The sequence below is a fragment of the Onychostruthus taczanowskii genome, unplaced genomic scaffold, assembly GCF_017590055.1.
Source record: "Onychostruthus taczanowskii isolate IOZ18803 unplaced genomic scaffold, ASM1759005v1 scaffold69, whole genome shotgun sequence".
In the NCBI taxonomy this organism is placed as follows: domain Eukaryota; kingdom Metazoa; phylum Chordata; class Aves; order Passeriformes; family Passeridae; genus Onychostruthus; species Onychostruthus taczanowskii.
The window spans coordinates 3,222,892-3,241,450 of record NW_024504676.1 but is presented as its reverse complement, the minus strand read 5'-3'; the positions used below and the strand labels follow the sequence as shown (position 1 = coordinate 3,241,450).

Genomic DNA, 18,559 nt, shown 5'->3' with positions numbered 1-18,559 from the left:
TACAAACTCATGAAATAACCAGCTGTCCCTACAGCGGCCTTCAAAGTTTCAGCAAATTATTCAAGTCTTCCTGTGCAGCAGGATTTAACAGGAAAGTGAAATCCACTGCAGTCTCCCATTGCATCAGCTGCTGCACAGCTGGCATTAAGAGAGAGAAATACACCTGTGTTTCTGGCCTGGTCCTTTCCTTTTCCCCTCTAGACCTCTCAGCCCTCAACCCCTGCAATGTCTTGGTGACCAAGGGCAACTTGGGGATGAGGGAAAGCCAGAGGACCATGTCCGGTCAAACTGATGCTGCATCGCCCTCTGCAGACGGGCAGGCAAACACTGCGGCAGGCTGAGACAGAAGATGAAGAAAAGCAGGGATGTGAGAAAAATTCCTCTGACAGTACTTTTTCTGCAGCTGTGTTGGTTCATGAACATATCTGGAAAGCTCCATTTTTTGGGGGCTCCATTTTCGCTGGACCCACTGTGAAAGACTGTATCCACAGGGATAAAATATTACACATACACTCACAGCACTATTTCATTATAATGCTCTCCACTCCCCAAAACACAAAACCGGTGCAAAATGGAAACAACAGCTTTTCTTTTACAAGAACAAGGCGACCACATCAGAACAGCAAGAATTTCCTCCCTAATGGTTTTCTTGTGGGAATCTGTAATGAGCTGCCACAGTATGGAACATCCATATGTGTGTGTGCATGCCTGCAAGTCAGGGTGAGCAATTGCCTGTATTTGCTGAAAAACCCAAACCTTGCTCAGCCACCTCACTAGCAGCTTACTACCAGCACTTTTTTATTGACCTCCTTTTATTTTTATTTTATTTTTATATTAATTTTTTTTTTTAATTTTTTTTTTTTTTTTAGCTCCTGAGGCATCAGTTAAGCCACAGTGTCAGGTTCTCTGCTCTAGCTCCACAGACACTTTGCTCCCCAGTGCTTAATCAGCCCACTGACTCTTCAGGAATGACCCAAGTTTTGCATTTCCTCACCCTACAAAGCCTTACTTGAAGTTTGCACACAAGCTCAATGAACAAATGGCTTCCAGCAATGGATCAAGTAGGATATAAATAAATCACTCACTGCAACAAATGGAGCTGGGCACATGCTTACAACTCGCTGTTTTGATCTCCACAGCTGAATTTATGGAATTAATTTTCTGGTAGGGATCACATAGTCAAGTTAGAAAAAGATCTGCCACTACTCTTAGAAGTTTATTGTCTTTAATTACCATTAAGTATATGCACAGAGGCATCATAAGAGCAGAGAGGACAAAACAGGAAACTGCTAGAAGGGGAAGAGGCAGAGTTTTCAGTTTACACTAATGGCCTTAATTTAAGTATTCTTTTATAAGTTTACTCTAAGGTTATGTGCATAAATTTATTTTTAAAATGAAATCATCTTAAATGCAGAGACACATCTCAGCTTCCTCAGATCCCAGGACAGAAGACCTGCACTTCATGCTTTCATGCCAGCTGTGCCCAAAGGCAGCAGGGGCAAGATGGGCATCACCGTGCTTTCTCTCCTTGCTACAAAGACCAAAAGAGGGAGAGGACCTAAAAAAAGAGGAGATAAATTTGAATGAACTCAGAAAGGATAATGGGAAATGGTGATAAAGAGGGGAACACAGGGCAGATGCCAGTGCCACACTCCTCAAGGCATCTTTAGGGAATCAGCCTGAGTCTGTACAAATAACCAAATGGACACACCTTCCATGCCAGGAGTCTTCCACTGTTCCTGAGGCAAGACGTACACGGGTGTTTCTCACTGGTGTTTGATTTGGCTTTCTCAGCCCTATTTTGTATCATTTCCTCTGGATCTGTGTGTATTTCGATGAGCAGGATGGCCTGGTCCTGCTTGCTGGGGAAAGGGCAATAGATTTTTCCAGAGATGCCTTTTGCTGTCCCTGCAGTGAGGGCAGCCAAAGGGTTGACAGGGAGACAGAAGCACATAACCTTTTGGCATGGCTATTTGGACTATAAATCTAATATTTCACCAACACAGACCAGAGTGTATTGGGTGCTTTGCCCAGAGCAGGAGGTCCACAGAAGGTCCACGTGACATAAACCTCTCTGAAACCTCTAGCAAACACTAGACTTTGTCCTTTAGAGACTCCTGATATGTGCAGCGAAGCGGGAACCAAGGGCAGAGATGCCAGCAATGGCTGGATAGGAAATGGCACCTATGCTCTTGGGGTGAATGACAGGCATCTGACTTCAAATTGCTCGGTTGACCAGAGGATCTCCTGCCAGCATAAACTTTCTTCCTAACACTAGTGGTCTTCCTGAAAGCATCATGCCAAGCAAAAAGGGCAGAGACATCCTTCACCTGCCACAGCATCCCCTCCATTTCCTGTTAGGGAGCATCCTAACATGCACCAGAGCTGGGAGCTCAGGCCATCCCCAAGCTCTTGCCTGTGCTTCAGTAGGTTTCAGGTCAGACCAGAAGCACAAGGACTGTTCTAGCAAATTCTTTGTGTGGATGACCCTGTTTTCCTGAGAGGGAATAGGGAAGAGGTGAATTCTCTGGCTTTCAACTCTCTTCTGGGCACTGAGGAAGGTGGCTTTTAGCTCATTGAACTCTTTGGTGATTAGTTCCCATCTCCTCCAGGAGAAATCTGGGCACTGAGGAAGGTGGCTTTTAGCTCATTGAACTCCCTGGTGATTGGTTCCCATCTCCTCCAGGAGAAGAGTAATAAAGGCTGCTGGAGGGAAAGCCTCTAGTGCTTCTCCTGTGGCTCAAGAAAGGCTCTGTTTCCCAGGCCATCATTCTACCATCATCTCTGTCAGCATCTGCAGCCACAGAAGAGAAAGACAAATCTGTCCTTCTGCTACTGGATCATTTGCAGGCTATTGAAACATTAATTCATTTTCACACCATTGAGAATGGGGGAAGAAGGCAGGTTACTTCAAGCCACAACTATTGTGCAATGCAGCTTGAGTGACTGCAGGGTTTTCCTTCAGGGGAAGAAGAGCCAGTGGGAATTTGGGAGGAGGAGGTGTAGGAGTGAGTTCCATTCTTGTTGCTGTGCTTAGGGGCAGTTTTAGGGAGACACAACCAGGGCTGTGCCCAAGGGACCCTTCCAGGCAGTGTGATCATTCAGCTTGTGCAGATGCAGGGGGCTGCCTGTGTCCTAGCCTCTCCTGGGAAGAGGGATGCAGAACCCCCAGGTAAGGCAACAGGTAGGCAGTAATGTGCTCAGCATCACTCCTAGGCCCGGCAGGACAGGCTTGCCTGGAGAATGGAGAGACTATGCAAACTCCATCATCTCTACCCACACTTCAACACTGCGGTGGCTTCATTTTCAGATGGATCCTTCAGTGGCAGCTACTCTCTTGGTCTGGGCTAAACCATGGCAAGTGGCCACATGATTCGGTGTGAGAAGTAAAAGCTGCCTCTGTCACCATCAGGGGGATTTTGCAACACTTGGTTCATCACAAGCCAGACACAATCGTGAGCTTGCTTGCTCTGCAAGGCCCTGAAGAGCTGCCACGGGAGGAAAAAAGCCGTCAGAGCCCAAAAGTGTTTCCCTCCCTCTAGCAGGCACCGCGTGTACGACAGCAGAGGTTGCGTGGTAACGGCAGCAGGAAGGCGCCAGCTCTGCCCCCCGCGCTCCCGCACAGAACCGACAACAGCAAGGTACGTACCAGCGGCTAAAGCAGGCTCTGAAACACCCGAAACTTTCCCTCCTGCTCTCCGGGAAGGAGCACGGAACCATTTTAAAGCCGTGCTTTGTAGGGAACAGCTGGTTGTGCTTAGTTGAACTGTTGTGCGAGCCAGGGTTATGGAAAGAGGGTGTTTGTCGGAAGAAAAAACTGGGAGAGATGCTGAGATTTTGGGAGTGGAGGGAGGAAGGCAAGTCGGGGTGTTGCCAAGTGCCTCTCGGCACTTCAAAACCTTTCTTTGTTCCGTCTTGTGAAAATCTGAACGAGCTTTTACCGGAGCTAAAACTACCGGGAAACAATAGGGAGGGAGACAGGGAGTAGCCGGCAGGCGGAGGAGGAAGCGAGCCAAGGGATGACGAATGCCTTCCAGCCCTGACCAAGCGCTGCCACCCTCGCCCTGCCTCGGGGCGGGTTGGGGCAGGCCCTGCTCGCTGGGGTGGGTCGGGCAGGGCCCCGGGGAGAGCCCGCGGGGCAGCGGGCCTGGCAGCAGCGCAAGCCCGGGGCGCCCATCCTCCACTGCTGTCACAGCTTCGTTCCACAGAGCTCTGAGAGAGGCCTTTGTGCCAGCGAGGTGCAGCTCTCTGCCCAGCGTGTGGCACTAATGAGGGAACGCGTCCTGGATAGGACTGGTGACAGGGATGGGGAGCAGGGACTTCCCAGGCCCTCCAAGCTGGCCCCCCGTGCACAGGTGTCTGGAAGCTGGAAGTCAGGGAGACCACTGACGATATTTTTGTTGTTTCCACTTCAAACAATTCCTAGTTCTGAGCTCCCTGGGGAAATCTTGTCTCCCCTAGCCAAGACCTTGCCAGGTCCCGGCACACAGCAGAGGTTCCCTCCCAGCTGGCTGGTACACTCCCTCATTTTATGTTTGATACTCCCATCCCACCCTTTGTGCACCCCCTCATTATAGGGATTTCTCCTTCTCCTGCCTTGTTTCCTGTGTATCCCAGTGCTCCTGCTCAGGGGGGAAGAGCATCAGGGAGATCAGGGTGGATTAAAAAAAAAAAAAAAAAAAAAAAAAAGGCTACAGGAGATAGGAGCAAAAGGAAAGGGAGGAAAAGAGGACAAAAATAGAGAAGCTGGTGAGAAGGTGAAAAAGAGGAAAGACATAGAGTAAGAGGAGAGATGGCAGAAAAAAGGAGGGCATAAAAAGGAACAAAAGAACGGTGAAAGAAGGGAGAAGGAGGAAAAGGAGAGAAAAGAAGGAAGTAGGGAGAGGGAAGGAAGGAAGGAAGGAAGGAAGGAAGGAAGGAGCACATGAGATCAAAGTAGAAAGTAAAAAGGAAAAAAGAAAAAATAAGGAAGTGAGGAAAAAGGAAGGAAATATGAAGGAAACAGATAAAGGAGAGTGGAGGGGGAAAGAAAGAAGGGAAAAGAGGAGAGAGGGGAAAAGAAGGTCGGAAAAGAGGGGGAGAGAGAAGCAGGGAGAAAAAGAAAAGCAGGGAGAAAGTCAGAAAAAATTAAGAAAGGGAAAGACAAATGCAAAAGAGAGGGGAAAGGGCGTTAAGTGTCAGAGAGGGAAGGAAAAAAGGGAGAGGGGGGAAAACGGAGGGAAAAGAGGAAGAAAAAGGGAGAGAAAGAGGAAAAGGGGGAAGAGAGGGAAAAGGGGGAGGAGGGACAGATCCTGCTCCTCCCCGCCGCGATACGAGGCGGAGCCGGGCCGGAGCCGGCGGCAGCTGCGCGGTGGCGGCGCGGCGGTAGGAGCTGGGGAGCCGGGCCGGGCCGGGGGGAGCAGGGAAGGAAGAAAGCCTGGGAGGGAAAAGCGCTGCCCGCGGTGCGGGAGGCGGTGGGGACCGGGCAGGGGCGGCAGCGGTGGCGGCAGTGTCTCGGGAAAGGACCGGGCCGCTGCCCGGGACCCCGAACGGGATCCCCCCGGCTCGCAGGAGGGCGCAGAACTCGGGGCCGGGGGAAGAACCCGTTCTCGATCCGGGGCGGGGGCGAAACGGGAGAGTGCCCGAGAGACGCGGGGAGGGCTGTGACAGTCCGGGTGCCACTGTCCCCTCGCGTGTCGTCGCTGGCTCCGATCCCCATCACCCCGCGACACGTGGGGCTGTGGTGCGATCCCACGGAGGCCGTGGGCCGGGATTGCCGGCAGCGCTCGCGTTGGGAAGGGAAGGGAAGGGCAGAGGCCGAGCACGTCGGTGAGCTCAGGATGCCGCTGGCGCCGCGTCCCGGTCCGGCCGCGGGTCCCGAGGCCGCCCCGCCCCACGTGCGTGCCCGGTTTGTTGTGGGCGCGACCTGACGGGAGCCCTGGCACCGAGCTGGCCTCCGGGAAAAGCCAGCTTGGGATCCCCGCGATGTTACGGCGGCAGGAGGGACTGCAATGAGGGTAGTCGGTGGCTGCCTGCAGCTCACATTCCGATGGGATGGCTCAGGGATTATTTCTTTTTCATGCCCCGTAGTCTGAGTCATGCTGGCCAAACCAGGAGACCAAGGCTGCATTTTGTCACCTACTACAGCGCTTCCTTTAACCCCATCCCTTGTAGACTAAACCTAGAGCTCAGCTACTGGCCTTGGCATGTTTTTGTGCACGTTTATCTGGAGCCGTTCTGCACAGCGCTGTGTTTACATCACTTCAGAAATGCAGTTTGACTGCAGAACAACAACAACAACAAAAAATCTGCTTACCAGCTTCTCTGTACTTGGATTTGCCCGACCAGAGTGATCTTTCAAACCTTGGATATCGAATTGTGGAGGAACACTTCTCCCGTCCATGCAAGTTCCACTTCTCACATACAGACACATGTCCAGCAGGATTTTTAATTTGAGCCCGGGCAGTTCTCATGCTCATCTTCCTCATTCACCCAAATTATCTCAGAAATACCCCAATTTTAAGTACAGCTTGAGGGTCCACAGTGGGTCAGATGTGCCACGCTGGTGGAACTTGGTGTCTGTGTGGCTCAGCAGTGCCACAGTGAGTAGCACCAGTGCCCCTATGAAGCTCCTTCTGGTTAAGCTCCCTTGGAGGGGGAAGTGGAATGTCTTATTCTCACACAAGCAGCCTCCAGATAACACGCTTTTGCTGTATCTCTTCAGGATTCCTGTGCTTTTTTTCCTCTCAGAGGAAGGCCTTCCCAAGTTCCAGACAAAACCATTTCAACTCTCCTGGCCTTATACTGGTGTTTGCAGGTTTTGGAAAATTATAATCTGTCCCCTTTGCACAGTATGACTCATGGCTGAGAGCTGGGGGGATTGAAGAACATCGTTGCTTCTCAGTCTGTTTTTTAAAAAAGGTGGTTTTATTTTGTTTTAATTTTCAGGTCTTATCTCAACTGTCAAAATGGAGCTTGACATCCAGTGTGAAGAGATGAGCCCATCTAGATGGGCTGAACTTCTGACCACAATGAAATCCTGCAAAAGCATCAGGTAGTAACTAGTTGTGTATCCTCTCTTTTGAGTAAGAAGTGTTGTATTTCTCTCCTGTGCTTTTCATCTTTAGACCTGTTTGATCTGGGACTTACAAATTGCACAGCAACAGGAATGAGTCTACCTGTTTTATCCAGAAAGTTAGGATAAACTTCCATTCTCTTGCAAAGCTTTTTCTACCAGAGATAAATATCATTTGGTATGAAGTAATGCTGCCCTGTTTCTTGGTGGGCCATGGGGCTCAGCTCAGTAGTGTGATTTAAATATTTGACCACCATTTTGGTTATTCTGCCTTTGTCTCTCAAGAGAGGGGAGACATCTCTGTGCTTATTAGGTTCCACACTCTTTGGGTTGCAGGCTTGATGCTGTCAAGTGATTTTGGCTTCAGTAGTCAGGTACAAGCCGTGTCCCATCAGCTTTTAATTCTTCAGTTGACCTTCAGAAGTACCAGCCTGGTTTGTTGAGCAAACAGTGGGAGGGAACCATCTCCTGTGGTGTAAGGTGTAGGACGGGGCCCAGAAGAGTTGCTGCTGCAATCTTTCCCCTTTGCTGTTTGGGAATTCACACTTCATGGGATGGCATCATCCTGCTGGGGCTGGAGAGGATGGGCCACTTCATGCCAGCAGTGCCAGGAGGGCTTCAGACCTGGTGAGGGCAACTTCCTTTTGTTTTGCAAAGGAGCCTTCTGCAGGCAAAACTTCATGGGCCTGGCCTTGACTTCCCAAGGCCTGCCTTGGATGGCAGAAGGCAGTGGGATGGTTGTCTCCTGGGCAGAGGCTGGGCTGCTCCAGAGGCAGTGGATGAGGGTGGCTGCTGCAGGGATTGTTTCAGCAGTGTTGAACATGATCCCGTTGGAAGTCATGTCTTCTTGCCAGGGGAGGGAAGAGAACCCTCCTAGAGCCTCAGTTTTCATACTGTTGTCTAAGGAGAAATGACCAGGCAACTTTTGTCACTCCTGGCTGTGGGTGTGCTTGGGGCTGTACGGTTCTTAATGACACCTTCTTTTTGCTCTGTGTCTTTTCTGCCTCTGTCTATACCTCCCTGGCTGTCCCATGCTCCTGATCCTTCCTTGGCTCTCCTTTCAATTAAATTCATCCTCATCCATTTAGCAGCACCTAGAAGAATGCTGATATCCCGTGGGAGAAGCTGCTGCTGAACTGCAAACTCAGGGTTTGTGTGCTGAGATTGCTGCTGGAAGGAGATGGTGCAAACCAGCATGACTCACCTGCAAGACACCAACCTGCTGATGAGCGTCCCTGGGGCTGGCTGCAGTTCTCAGTGCAGAACCAGTCTGACAGCTGTAAGCTGGCAGGTGGTTTGTCACTGTCACTGTTTATGGAGGCACTTCCTCCAGCTGTAGGGAGATGCTTTGTGCCCTCTTCTGTGCAGCACAGAGGAGGAGCAAGGCTTGGGAAGCTGCCCTCCAGCCCATCCTGTGGTGCAGCCCAGAGCACACCTTGGTTTGGGCCATGCAACACCCAGCAGGTCCTGCACATACTTAGGGAGGCATCCCAGGAGCTGCAGGAACATTGCCCACTCTGCTTTCATGAGCAGTGCTCCAGCCAGGGAGAGCAGAGCAACTCTGAGGACTAAAGTGCTCCCTCTCTCCTTGTCTTTTAGGTTGGATGACTGCAATCTCTCCAGCAGTAACTGCGAGGATCTCTCCTCCATCATCAATACAAATCCATCCCTCACAGAGCTGAAGCTGAACAACAATGAGCTGGGAGATGAAGGTGTTGAATACCTGTGTAAAGGGTTGCTGACGCCAAGCTGTAGCCTACAGAAGTTATGGTAAAGCTCTGCTGATTGTCTTGCTCTATCATGCTGTCACAAATGAGTGTTTTAAGGTCTCTTAAAGAATCACTGGCAAAGACAGGTTTTATATAAAAGTGAAAGCACAACAATTTGTTGACAAGGTTCACTCTACTACATACTAGATGGTTAAAGCACATAGAGAAAAAGCAAACAAAAATCTAAAGTAAATAACCAACGTCAACCAAAGAATTATCTACATGGAGACTGGGGGAAGGGGCAAGGGTCAGGACAGGAAAGGGTGAAAAAAGAAGCCAGTCCTTTTGAATTCCAAGGTTCAGAATCCTTACTAAACTGAGTTCTGGACTGGACCAACACTTTAGGCCTGAAAGTTTTAACTTTTAATTTTTAAATTAAAAATTAACCATTTAAGTTGTTAATCAACTTAACAGCACTTGATTAATAGCTTGAGTTAAGCAATTTAACAAAGGTTCATATAGAATTTACTATAATGCAACAGTAACTCACAAGCCTAACTTAACATATTTAAAGTACTTAATAATCTAGAACAGCAACAGTCACAGTCCATTTACTACAGTATATTCCCACTCAAAAGCACACAAACCTAAAGCAGTATGTACAAGCTGCTCACATGTGGAAAATTCTCAAATTCAATGAAGAACTCACATCAGATGCCTTTGAGGTTGAGCCTTGAGGAGTGGGGGTGCCAGCCCAGGATCTGTAATAGTTCAGAGATCCTCAGAAGGCAGCAAACTGGAGAGTTCCCTGGCTCTGGGAGGCATTTTATAGAGGCACCCCACCGCATGATAGCATCAGTGGGCCTCCCTCAGCAACCCTGGTGCAGGAGCTTTAGTCAGAGCCAGTGGCTGCTGCCTCTGCTCCTCAGAAGCCCTCAAAGAGGGCTTCTGCCTTCTCTGTCCAGCATCACTTCTGCAGGGTGCAGGAGTCCTCCAGCTCCTGAGGGGAATCTGGGATCCTCAGGGCACTACCTTGTAAGAATAATATGCCTTTTAGATCAGATATTGAAGTCCCTGTGCCCCCTGCAATGAGGACTCAGGCAAATAGAAAGTTGACTGTGAAGCTGATGAAACTGCAGCTCTCTGATGGGCCTTCAAGAAGTAACTGTGGTACTCTGTACTGGAAGGCTTAAGTAATTTTTCAGAGAGTTTGCCCTAGGCTTCAGACTTCTCCATATGCTCAAGTAACAGCCTGAATTAGGTTTTTTCAGTGCTGTAGAAATAAAATTGCCCATTTTTGGGGTTCTGGTAAGGTGCCTTAAAAAAAGAGAAACCAAATAAAAAGGAAATAAAAGGAAGAGGAATATAAAGAAGAATAAATAAGAGGAAAGAAAAGAGCGACCAAACCCAAGTCAAACCTCCCTGCACAACATCTCTCCATTGCTCCAAAGTCTTGTCCAATAATAACTCTATAAACACCCCATAGCAATACTAGCACAGTCCCTATGCAACTTCTCCAAGCCTGAGTGCTGAAGGATCAACTTCATAGATCCATCTTGCACTGTACCATTAAACTAAATTATATCCCTGGTTGGATGAGATTTTAACTTCTACCGACTCTGGATCACGTTTCTAGAGGGGGCAAGAAATCATAAGATGCTTTTGCTTTATCTCTGGGGTCAGCCTCCTGATACTTAAACCACTTCTATAAACCAGTTGTGGGGCTACCTGTAGGGTGAATCCATATTCTCCTGGAGATGCTGTATGAGTGCAAGCTATTGTTTGTGGCACAGGTGTAGTTGATAAAATATTATGGCACACCTGTAAATTAATGGTACTAACCTGGACAAACCACTTCCTAGAGGGTTATGCACCATCAGAGCTGTGGTGTCCTTTCCAAGCTCCAACCTTAGCAGATAAACGTCTCTGAGAAGAGCTTCTGTAATTCTAGGAGTGCATTTGCCTCTCTCCTGCAGGCTGCAAAACTGCAATCTGACGAGTGCCAGCTGTGAGACCCTGCGCTCCGTCCTCAGTGCCCAACCATCCCTGACAGAGCTGCACGTAGGGGATAACAGGCTGGGAACTGCTGGAGTGAAGGTGCTGTGCCAAGGGATGATGAACCCCAGCTGTAAGCTGCAGAAGCTGCAGTAAGTAATCACTGGGCTTTTTTGGTCATCTGACAGCCATGCTTGCTTTTCCCTTGACACAAGCAGGAGTTTTGTTGCCAGGTGTGGATTTGTTCTTGTTTTACCTGAAATTGTCATATTTATTCATGCTGGTGGATCTTGTGGGTTTGGAAGTCAGGTGTCTGTTCCCATAGGCTTTGTTTAGCCCTCCTGGCAGCGGTGGCTGTAAATGCAAGACTCTCAGATGCCCAGGAAACATCAGATTCTGCTGCCTTTGGTCCTTGTTTCATGACTGAGCAGGACCTGCATGTATTTGCAGCCCCAGCTCCCCGGGCAGGCCCAGGGTTGAGGCTCATTATAGTGTTGCAGTGCAGAGCTCAGCCCTGTGTTCAAAGGATCCAAGCTGCCTGTACACTGGTTTAATGGAGGCCTAGTGTAAAAATTGGTCTTGCTAGGGTCCTCTGGGATATAGTTTAAGAATTAAAGCTTCCTGAAATGAGCAGAGAGATGCTGTTAAACCAGGTATCTCTGGTTTTATGCATTGCCTGATCTCAACTCACATTGGCATGTTTTCTGCCCTGGCTAACACACACCAGGCTCAGCTGATTCTTGTTGGACGAGGATGTGTAAGGAAGGTTGTCTTTTTGCCTGGACTTCTTTTCTTCTTGCAGGCTGGAGTACTGTGAACTCACAGCTGATATTGTGGAAGCTCTCAATGCTGCTCTGCAAAGCAAGCCCACCCTGAAGGAGCTCAGCCTGAGCAACAACACGCTGGGAGATACAGCTGTAAAGCAGCTGTGCACGGGCCTGGTGGAGGCAAGCTGCAACCTAGAGCTACTACAGTAAGGAAGAGCTGGTCATCTCTAATGGCAACTGGTGCTGCTGCTAGTCACAACATCCATAGGACAGGAAAAATTGTCAGGAATGTTTGAAATATAGGCCAGATTTTTGGCTGGTTCAGATTTATGTAACTGGAAACTGGACACAAATGTCTGGGGCTTTCAGTTTTGGGATTTTTGGCACTCCAGATTAAACCACCACTTACTAAGGGAGACTGCTCACCTGTGTCTCAGAGCAGAGGAACAATCACCCTCAGTGGCTCGAGTTCTTAAACTGGAATTACCAGCCTGTTGAGTATACTTATTCAGAGCCCTTTTTTGCTAAAAACAAAGGTGCTGGGTTTGGCCTCATTTCTGTGGTAAAGCCCATGAAGGGCTTTCTGGGAAAAGCACAATTAATTTTATCTTGCCCCTGAGGTTCAGCAGGGGGTGGCTCAGCAGGGACTCACTGTGTGATGCTGCCAAAAGTTCCTCTTAAAAAGGATAACTGATAAAAAGGGAAGTTTGGCAAGAATGATCCTTTCATTAACACATATCAATGGCTGGGTCAAAGTGCCCTGCAGCCTCATGAAATGCAGGAGCAGTGTGTTGCCTCACCCAGAGTCCCATCTTGGACATCTGTGTCTTCTCTGAACCCTGCAGGATGAAGCGGTGCCTGGCTGAGCTGCACTGGTTTGCAGCAAGGAACCGGCCCATAGACCCTTCTCAGTCTGAACTGGGGTATTGGGGTGTATCTAACACAGTGGGTCTGGAGCAGCAACTCCAACTGTGCTTTTTCCTGCAGCCTGGAGAACTGTGGCATAACCAGCGATAGCTGTATGGAGATCAGTGCTGTTCTCAGGAACAAGTCATCTCTGATGGATCTTTCTGTGGGGGACAACAAGATCGGGGACTCCGGTCTGGCTCTGCTGTGCCAGGGGCTGATGCATCCTAGCTGCAAAATCCAGAAGTTGTGGTAAGGGGGGGGCAGAGGTTTCGTATATCCTTTCTGCAGCTTCTGAGCTGTTTAGGTTGTGCTGCTGGTTTGCTCCAAAGTAGAAATTTCTCATTTACCCTTTATGGTCAAAAAAAAGTCTCAGCTGCAAATCAGTTAATTCCCAAAAACTGGGTGGAGAACACCATGAACCAGGACCACACTGAAATTACTTGGATCAAATTCTGGTGAGAGGGCAAATAGAAGTTTATGATGGCATTGTCTTGGCTTCCAGTTGAGTTAGCTGTCTACTAGAATTGCACATTTCTGTGTCTTTTTTTGTTTGCTAAAAGCAGAGCTTTTGGTGCAGCAAGTGGAAAGAAAGGAAAGGAGGAAGCTGTGTGGTATGATGTGTGAAAGGATACAAGAAAATGAGACAGTGTAACCAGAATTTCAGTATACTAAAACATGACTCTGTTTTCTAATCTGAGTAATTCCTGGGAGAAAATAACATTTTTGTTCTTCCTGCAGGTTATGGGATTGTGATCTCACAAGTGCTAGCTGTAAAGATCTCTCCAGACTCATCAGTACAAAGGAGACCCTCACAGAGATCAGTCTGATAGACAATAACCTGAGAGACTCAGGGATGGAAATGCTCTGTCAGGCACTCAAGGATCCCAAATCTAAACTTCAGGAGCTATGGTGAGCTGCTGTCAAGTTTCACATATCTACTGCCTTCTTTGGAGGCCTCACTGAAGAAAGATGTAAGGTGAAGTAATGCCCACCCAGATAGATCCTCAGTTGTGATGGTTCCATAAGCAGCTCCTGCTGGTTGTTACTGGAAGGATTTATAGAGTTAAAAGGGCTTTTCTGGACTTAAAGACTTCAAAAGGATTTGTATTTCTAAACTCATAGACACTTTGAAGATGTGCCCCATCACAGTTATCCTGTTACAACCAAAAGGAGACCAGGCATCACTTTCAGAGCTTCTAATTAATTGTTTTATCATGCAACAAATGACAGTTAAGAGACTTTTGAAGTCTGAAAAGCCTGATGAAATACAAAAATAAGTGCTGTGATAAGATATCTCAGGTTCTCCACTGGAGCAAAGCCCTCTCACTGATGAGACAAAAGAAAGTTCTAGTGACATTAAACATTTCTCATCATCCTGTCCTGTTGACTGTCTTACCTTTTAGGCTGGGATGGTCTAGGAGAGGAAGTTTGTTCTTTCACTTAGAACTTGAATTTTCCTACAATGCAGATTCAGCTCCTGCTCCCAGCTGGGTTCTTGCCCTGGTGGCCTGGAAATCAATGGGGTGCCTCAGGAGTGCGCAGGGGAGGCAACAGTGACTGTTAGAGCAGCACACTTCATCCTTCTTTGTTCCTATGCTTCTTGGGCAGGTGCCTTTCCTAGGTGCACACTCCCAAGACAGACATCCCACATAAAGAGTAGGAGAGGTGCTGCCTAGAAAGGACTGAGCAGACAGGCATTGAGAGGAGTACAGTGATTGCAGGAAAGCCCTGGTTCCTCTGTTCCTACTGCTTGGGCTCCTGTTAAATAAATGTAAAGAAGTGAACGGTGCCTGATAGTCTCCAGGTGTCCCACTTAGATCTCATCTCACTTTTGCCTTGCAGGGTTAGGGAGTGTGGGCTCACTGCTGCTTGCTGCAAGGCTGTCAGCTCTGCTGTCAGCACCAACAAGCACCTGAAAGTACTGCACATAGGCGAGAACAAGCTGGGAGATGCAGGTGTGGAGCTCCTGTGTGAAGGGCTGATGCACCCCAACTGCAACATCCAGTCTCTATGGTAAGGTGCACTCTCAGAAGTCGTCTTCTCTCTTGCTGTCTGAATTCACGCTTTGTCTTCTACTTCCATGGTCCTTATGGTGCCAGCACAAGTGCTGGTCCAGCCTCACTAGAAGGAGCAGACAGCCAGCTGGAGCATCACCTCCAGCCCTGGGGTGGGATTTGCCTTCCCCATGAGCCTGTTCCCTTTCCAGCTGGGCCCAGCTCTGGGCTGTGTGATGCTCAGGGCCCCGTGCTTGTTCTCTCCATGCTGTTGGACAGAAGCTGGAGCTGTGCTCTGATGCCTAAATTCACAGTGAGTGAGTCAAGCAGATGGGTCATGGGAGACATCAGTAAGACTTGCAAGTCTGTCCCAGAAAGTGTCTTTTGACCACTTAAAGTTACTTGGTCATCAACTGAGAGGCGTCAGTCGCCCTCTTTAGAGTGGTGGTTGCAAGTCTCAAATACAGTAGTAAGAGAAGATGATGCTTGATGGTGAAATTGGGAATAACTTCAATGGGTCCTTCTATGCCCATAGCCACATGCTGTTATGCTTTAGGGAGCCCTTTGAGGTGTTCAGCAGTCACCACGAGGGCAGCTTTCTCTGTGGCAAGACCACAGGCCAGCCCCTGCTGATGCCTCGGAGATGCCATCTTTGCCAGGATCTCTGGTCCGTGATGGCGATGTCCATACCTGCTGCTCGGGGGTGGGCAGGTTTTCCTGGAGCCAGGCTCACTGTGCTGGCTTCTCCCTCCTCTCCCTGCAGGCTGGGGAACTGTGACCTGACAACAGGCTGCTGTGCCACCCTCGCCACTGTCATGGCCACCAAGCAGTGCCTCACCGAGCTGGACCTGAGCTACAACCCTCTGGAAGATGAAGGCATCAGGAAGATCTGTGAAGCCTTGAAGAAGCCCAGCTGCAACGTGCAGCAGTTAATGTGAGAGATGGTGGTAGCCCTGGCAGGGGTGGGAGGCTGGTGAGATCTTAAGGGGGTCCTGGGCTGTAAAGCCAATTTCTGGCTGCTCTTAAAGCTAGATGGGGCCCTTCCTGGCATATGACCTTCCCGTACTGGCCAGTTGTGCATCTGTCTCTTCCCTCAACAGGAGGATGCTCACTAAATCTCGCTTGCCTTTTTGTTTTGGTGTAGTTTGTATGACATTTTGTGGAGTTCTGAAGTGGATGATGAACTGAGAGCCTTGGAAGAGTCCAAGCCTGAAGTGAAGATCATTTCATGAGTGGTGACTGCCTGCAGAACAACGTCAAAGCAATGTCCTCTTCTTAATCTGAACTTTTCATACATAAAACTAATTAACTTAATAGGGAATTTTCTTGTACCAAAACCATTTGTGGATTCCCTGGGTGGGTGTCTGGGGAGCTGATCGAGCTTCTCTGCGTCTCTGGATGTACTAACTCTGAGACTCATGAAAGCTGCAGCATCACTATCCTTGAAATAAACAATTACTGTCTTGTAGAAGTGGGTTTCTAGCCTTTAGGAGCTCTTTAATCCTCTAATCCCTTCTAACAAATTAGTTGGGCTTTGAAGAGAGCTCCTTTCCCAAGGCAAGAGAACTACCCACTGTATTGTTACTGGGTGGTGCTTTTGATAGGTCTCTGGGGAAGGCTTTAAAAAAAAACTAAATGTTTTTAATCTAAAATTGAGCTCTCCCCTGTCTCTCCCTAAAAGAGTTCTTGGAAAAGCAGTGGTGGCCAAGGCACTAGAGAAAAAAGAAATGAGCAGCTGTTCAGCTGTGTAATGTCAAAATTCATGTCCTTTGAAAAGTGGTTTTCCTACAAACAAAAGATGCTGTGTGCATTTCTGCTAGTATGGGAAATGATTAAATGATTGATATGTTTGATCTGGCAAAGAGTAGTTCTACAGGAACTTTATACTTAATTTTTCTACTTATAAAAATAAAATATATCTGTATATTTCTCCTTTAAGACCAATGTAGTTATTTGTGAACTGCAACACTACCAACTCCTTGTTTTACTTGTTTGTTTTTGCTAAGTCCCTAGCTGAAACATGGCAGGAGAAAATCTTAGACAAGGCTTTAGGTAAAGAACAAACCTAGAAGACATTTCAGTTTTCAGAGGACACTGAGGTTTCATTCCCAGAGTTGTAACAAACCCTTATTCCAACAGAAAATGCAACTGCTGCACACCTAAACCACAAAAGAATGAATATGGATTTAAAAATACAGAAGGCAAGCCTGGCATTGTCCTTGGCTGGTCTTGCAGGATGAATGCCAAAAAAATCCCATTCCCCAGTGTGTCTTCCTGAAGTGGTCACTTGGTGTTTCCTTCACTGGCACATTGTGTGGCACCTAAGGTAAAGGTGTTCTCTAGGCTTTGCTTCCTACTGCTCACATTCATCCTGCAGAGGCCACAACTGGCTTTTCTTTGTCTTAAAAGATTTGACCTAAGCAGTTTCTACAGTAGCCTTCACAAACCTAAAATGGGGCATGAGAAATAGTTTACTTGTGTCTTCAGGCAGGTGTGAAGGATAGGATTTGGTTTTTTCCTCAAGGCATGTCTCTCATAGCTGCCCAAAATGCTAAAAACCCACTCCTTTTGACTTTGGTCTTCTCCATAAATAAAAATTTAGCCATTCTAAGTGGCTAATAAACAGGCTTGTCAGTTCATGGTCTCTCCTGGATTTGGCTTGCACAGATGCCCAGATTAATTTCATGCTGGGGGAGAAGTCAGGGCTTCAGAGGATAAAGAGATGTGTAGGAAGAGCCAGAAAAATCAGGCATCTGGGAGGGTGTAAAAACCGCCCTCTAAAAAGACGCAACAAACAGAAGTTTTTCCCTATCCTGGCTACCCGAGGGGGGCACTCTGCTCTTGCACTGCAGCTGCAATGCCTGGAAATGCCTCGTGTTCCTCCCCTCGGGCAGATGAGCCTTGGGAAGGGTCTGCCACTACGGCTGCATTCCGGGGCATTCAGGCTGGCACAGCCTGCTCCCACCGGGGTGAAGTCCACGCCCGCCTTTGATCCCAGAGCGGCTTTGCATTTCCTCCAAGAATGCAGACAGAATTTGGAAAAGTCTCTGCAGCAAATGCCACGTGTCCAGCTGCCAGCCACAGCAAAAACCACAAGAGCCATATTTTGCCTCCTCATGAGCTCGGGGCATCTCAGGCCAGGCCAGCCTGGTAGAGCTCTACAGTTCCCCCAAGACAGGGATAAATCTGTGCACTCAGAATCTGTGCTATGCTTTAAGACAACGCCAGCTCCTGTGCTTGGCTCTAAAATGCAGGTAGAAATCCCAGGATCCAGGAGCAAGCCACTTTAGCAAGAGACACTTTTGCTCATGAACAAGACTCAAGCAAGGATTTGTATTCCTAAAAACTCATTTGTTTTTATTCATCTATTTCTTGGTCCAGCTCACTTCCCTGACAAACCTTGTCACAACTGTGAACTTGGGAGAGCTGGAAGACACAGGAATTTGCCTCTGCAGTTCAGATGTGTGGGTAGTCAGCATTTTAAACTAAAGTAGTCAGGAACTGAGTCACAAACCTTTTATGTGGACTAGGTAGTAGGCTGGCAGGCAAAGCCTTACTCATACCAAGATCACAGCTGGAGAACTCAGCAGTTCCTGGGACATTGCAGGCACATCTCAGGGCAAATGCTTGGAGCCCCTGATTCAGTGGTTTGCAAGTACTGACTTTCTACCAGTAAGGACTGAATTTCACCTTATATAATGAAGATATTGGACAAAATTATGCAGCCAAAATAGAAGATTAAGAAATACAAGCATGACTTTCATTTTAAACAAATACTAGAACTTTAAAAGACATGTCCCAGAGGTCTTCAATTCAGAGAAAACAGGTCTGTATTTTGGACTTCAGTAACAGCAACAGTGGTTTAGGGTACAGTAAAACTTCAGGTTTCTGCTAGAAGTTTCAGATTCTACAATAAATGTACTTTTTTATTCAGCACAGCATATGATCTTGATCTGGGAGGTCACAGAATTCCAGTTAACATTGCCAGAAGCAGTTAAACAAATATTACTGTCCTCACAGTTTACACCCCAACCAAACCTCCTACTTGCTTTGGAATATCAATTCATGGCTGCCCTGATATCCCTGACTGTTCTCTTGCTACCTGGGCTTTTTGGAAAGGAGATCCCACAA

General features: G+C 48.0%; 1 protein-coding gene across 2 annotated transcripts; it reads left to right on the top strand.

The window, feature by feature from the left end:
• Window positions 1-3,564: 3,564 nt before the first annotated feature.
• RNH1 (ribonuclease/angiogenin inhibitor 1) lies at window positions 3,565-16,360 on the top strand. Of its 2 annotated transcripts, none has more exons than XM_041421183.1 (10): window positions 3,565-3,641; window positions 6,928-7,033; window positions 8,654-8,824; window positions 10,740-10,910; window positions 11,561-11,731; window positions 12,513-12,683; window positions 13,173-13,343; window positions 14,277-14,447; window positions 15,192-15,362; window positions 15,573-16,360. In XM_041421183.1, the coding sequence occupies exons 2-10, from the start codon at window positions 6,948-6,950 to the stop codon at window positions 15,658-15,660; spliced, it is 1,371 nt and encodes a 456-aa protein (XP_041277117.1). In that variant the 5' UTR covers window positions 3,565-3,641; window positions 6,928-6,947; the 3' UTR covers window positions 15,661-16,360. The 2 variants fall into 2 exon arrangements, with proteins under 2 accessions (XP_041277117.1, XP_041277116.1); XM_041421182.1 differs by lacking the exon at window positions 3,565-3,641 and adding an exon at window positions 5,324-5,364.
• The last annotated feature ends 2,199 nt before the right edge of the window (window positions 16,361-18,559 follow it).

Coding starts and splice junctions, on each gene's coding strand:
- RNH1 (XM_041421183.1), top strand. CDS start 6,948: ATGGAGCTTGACATCCAGTGTGAAGAGATGAGCCCATCTAGATGGGCT. Junction 7,034..8,653: donor AAATCCTGCAAAAGCATCAG/GTAGTAACTAGT, acceptor CTTGTCTTTTAG/GTTGGATGACTGCAATCTCT. Junction 14,448..15,191: donor TGCAACATCCAGTCTCTATG/GTAAGGTGCACT, acceptor CTCTCCCTGCAG/GCTGGGGAACTGTGACCTGA.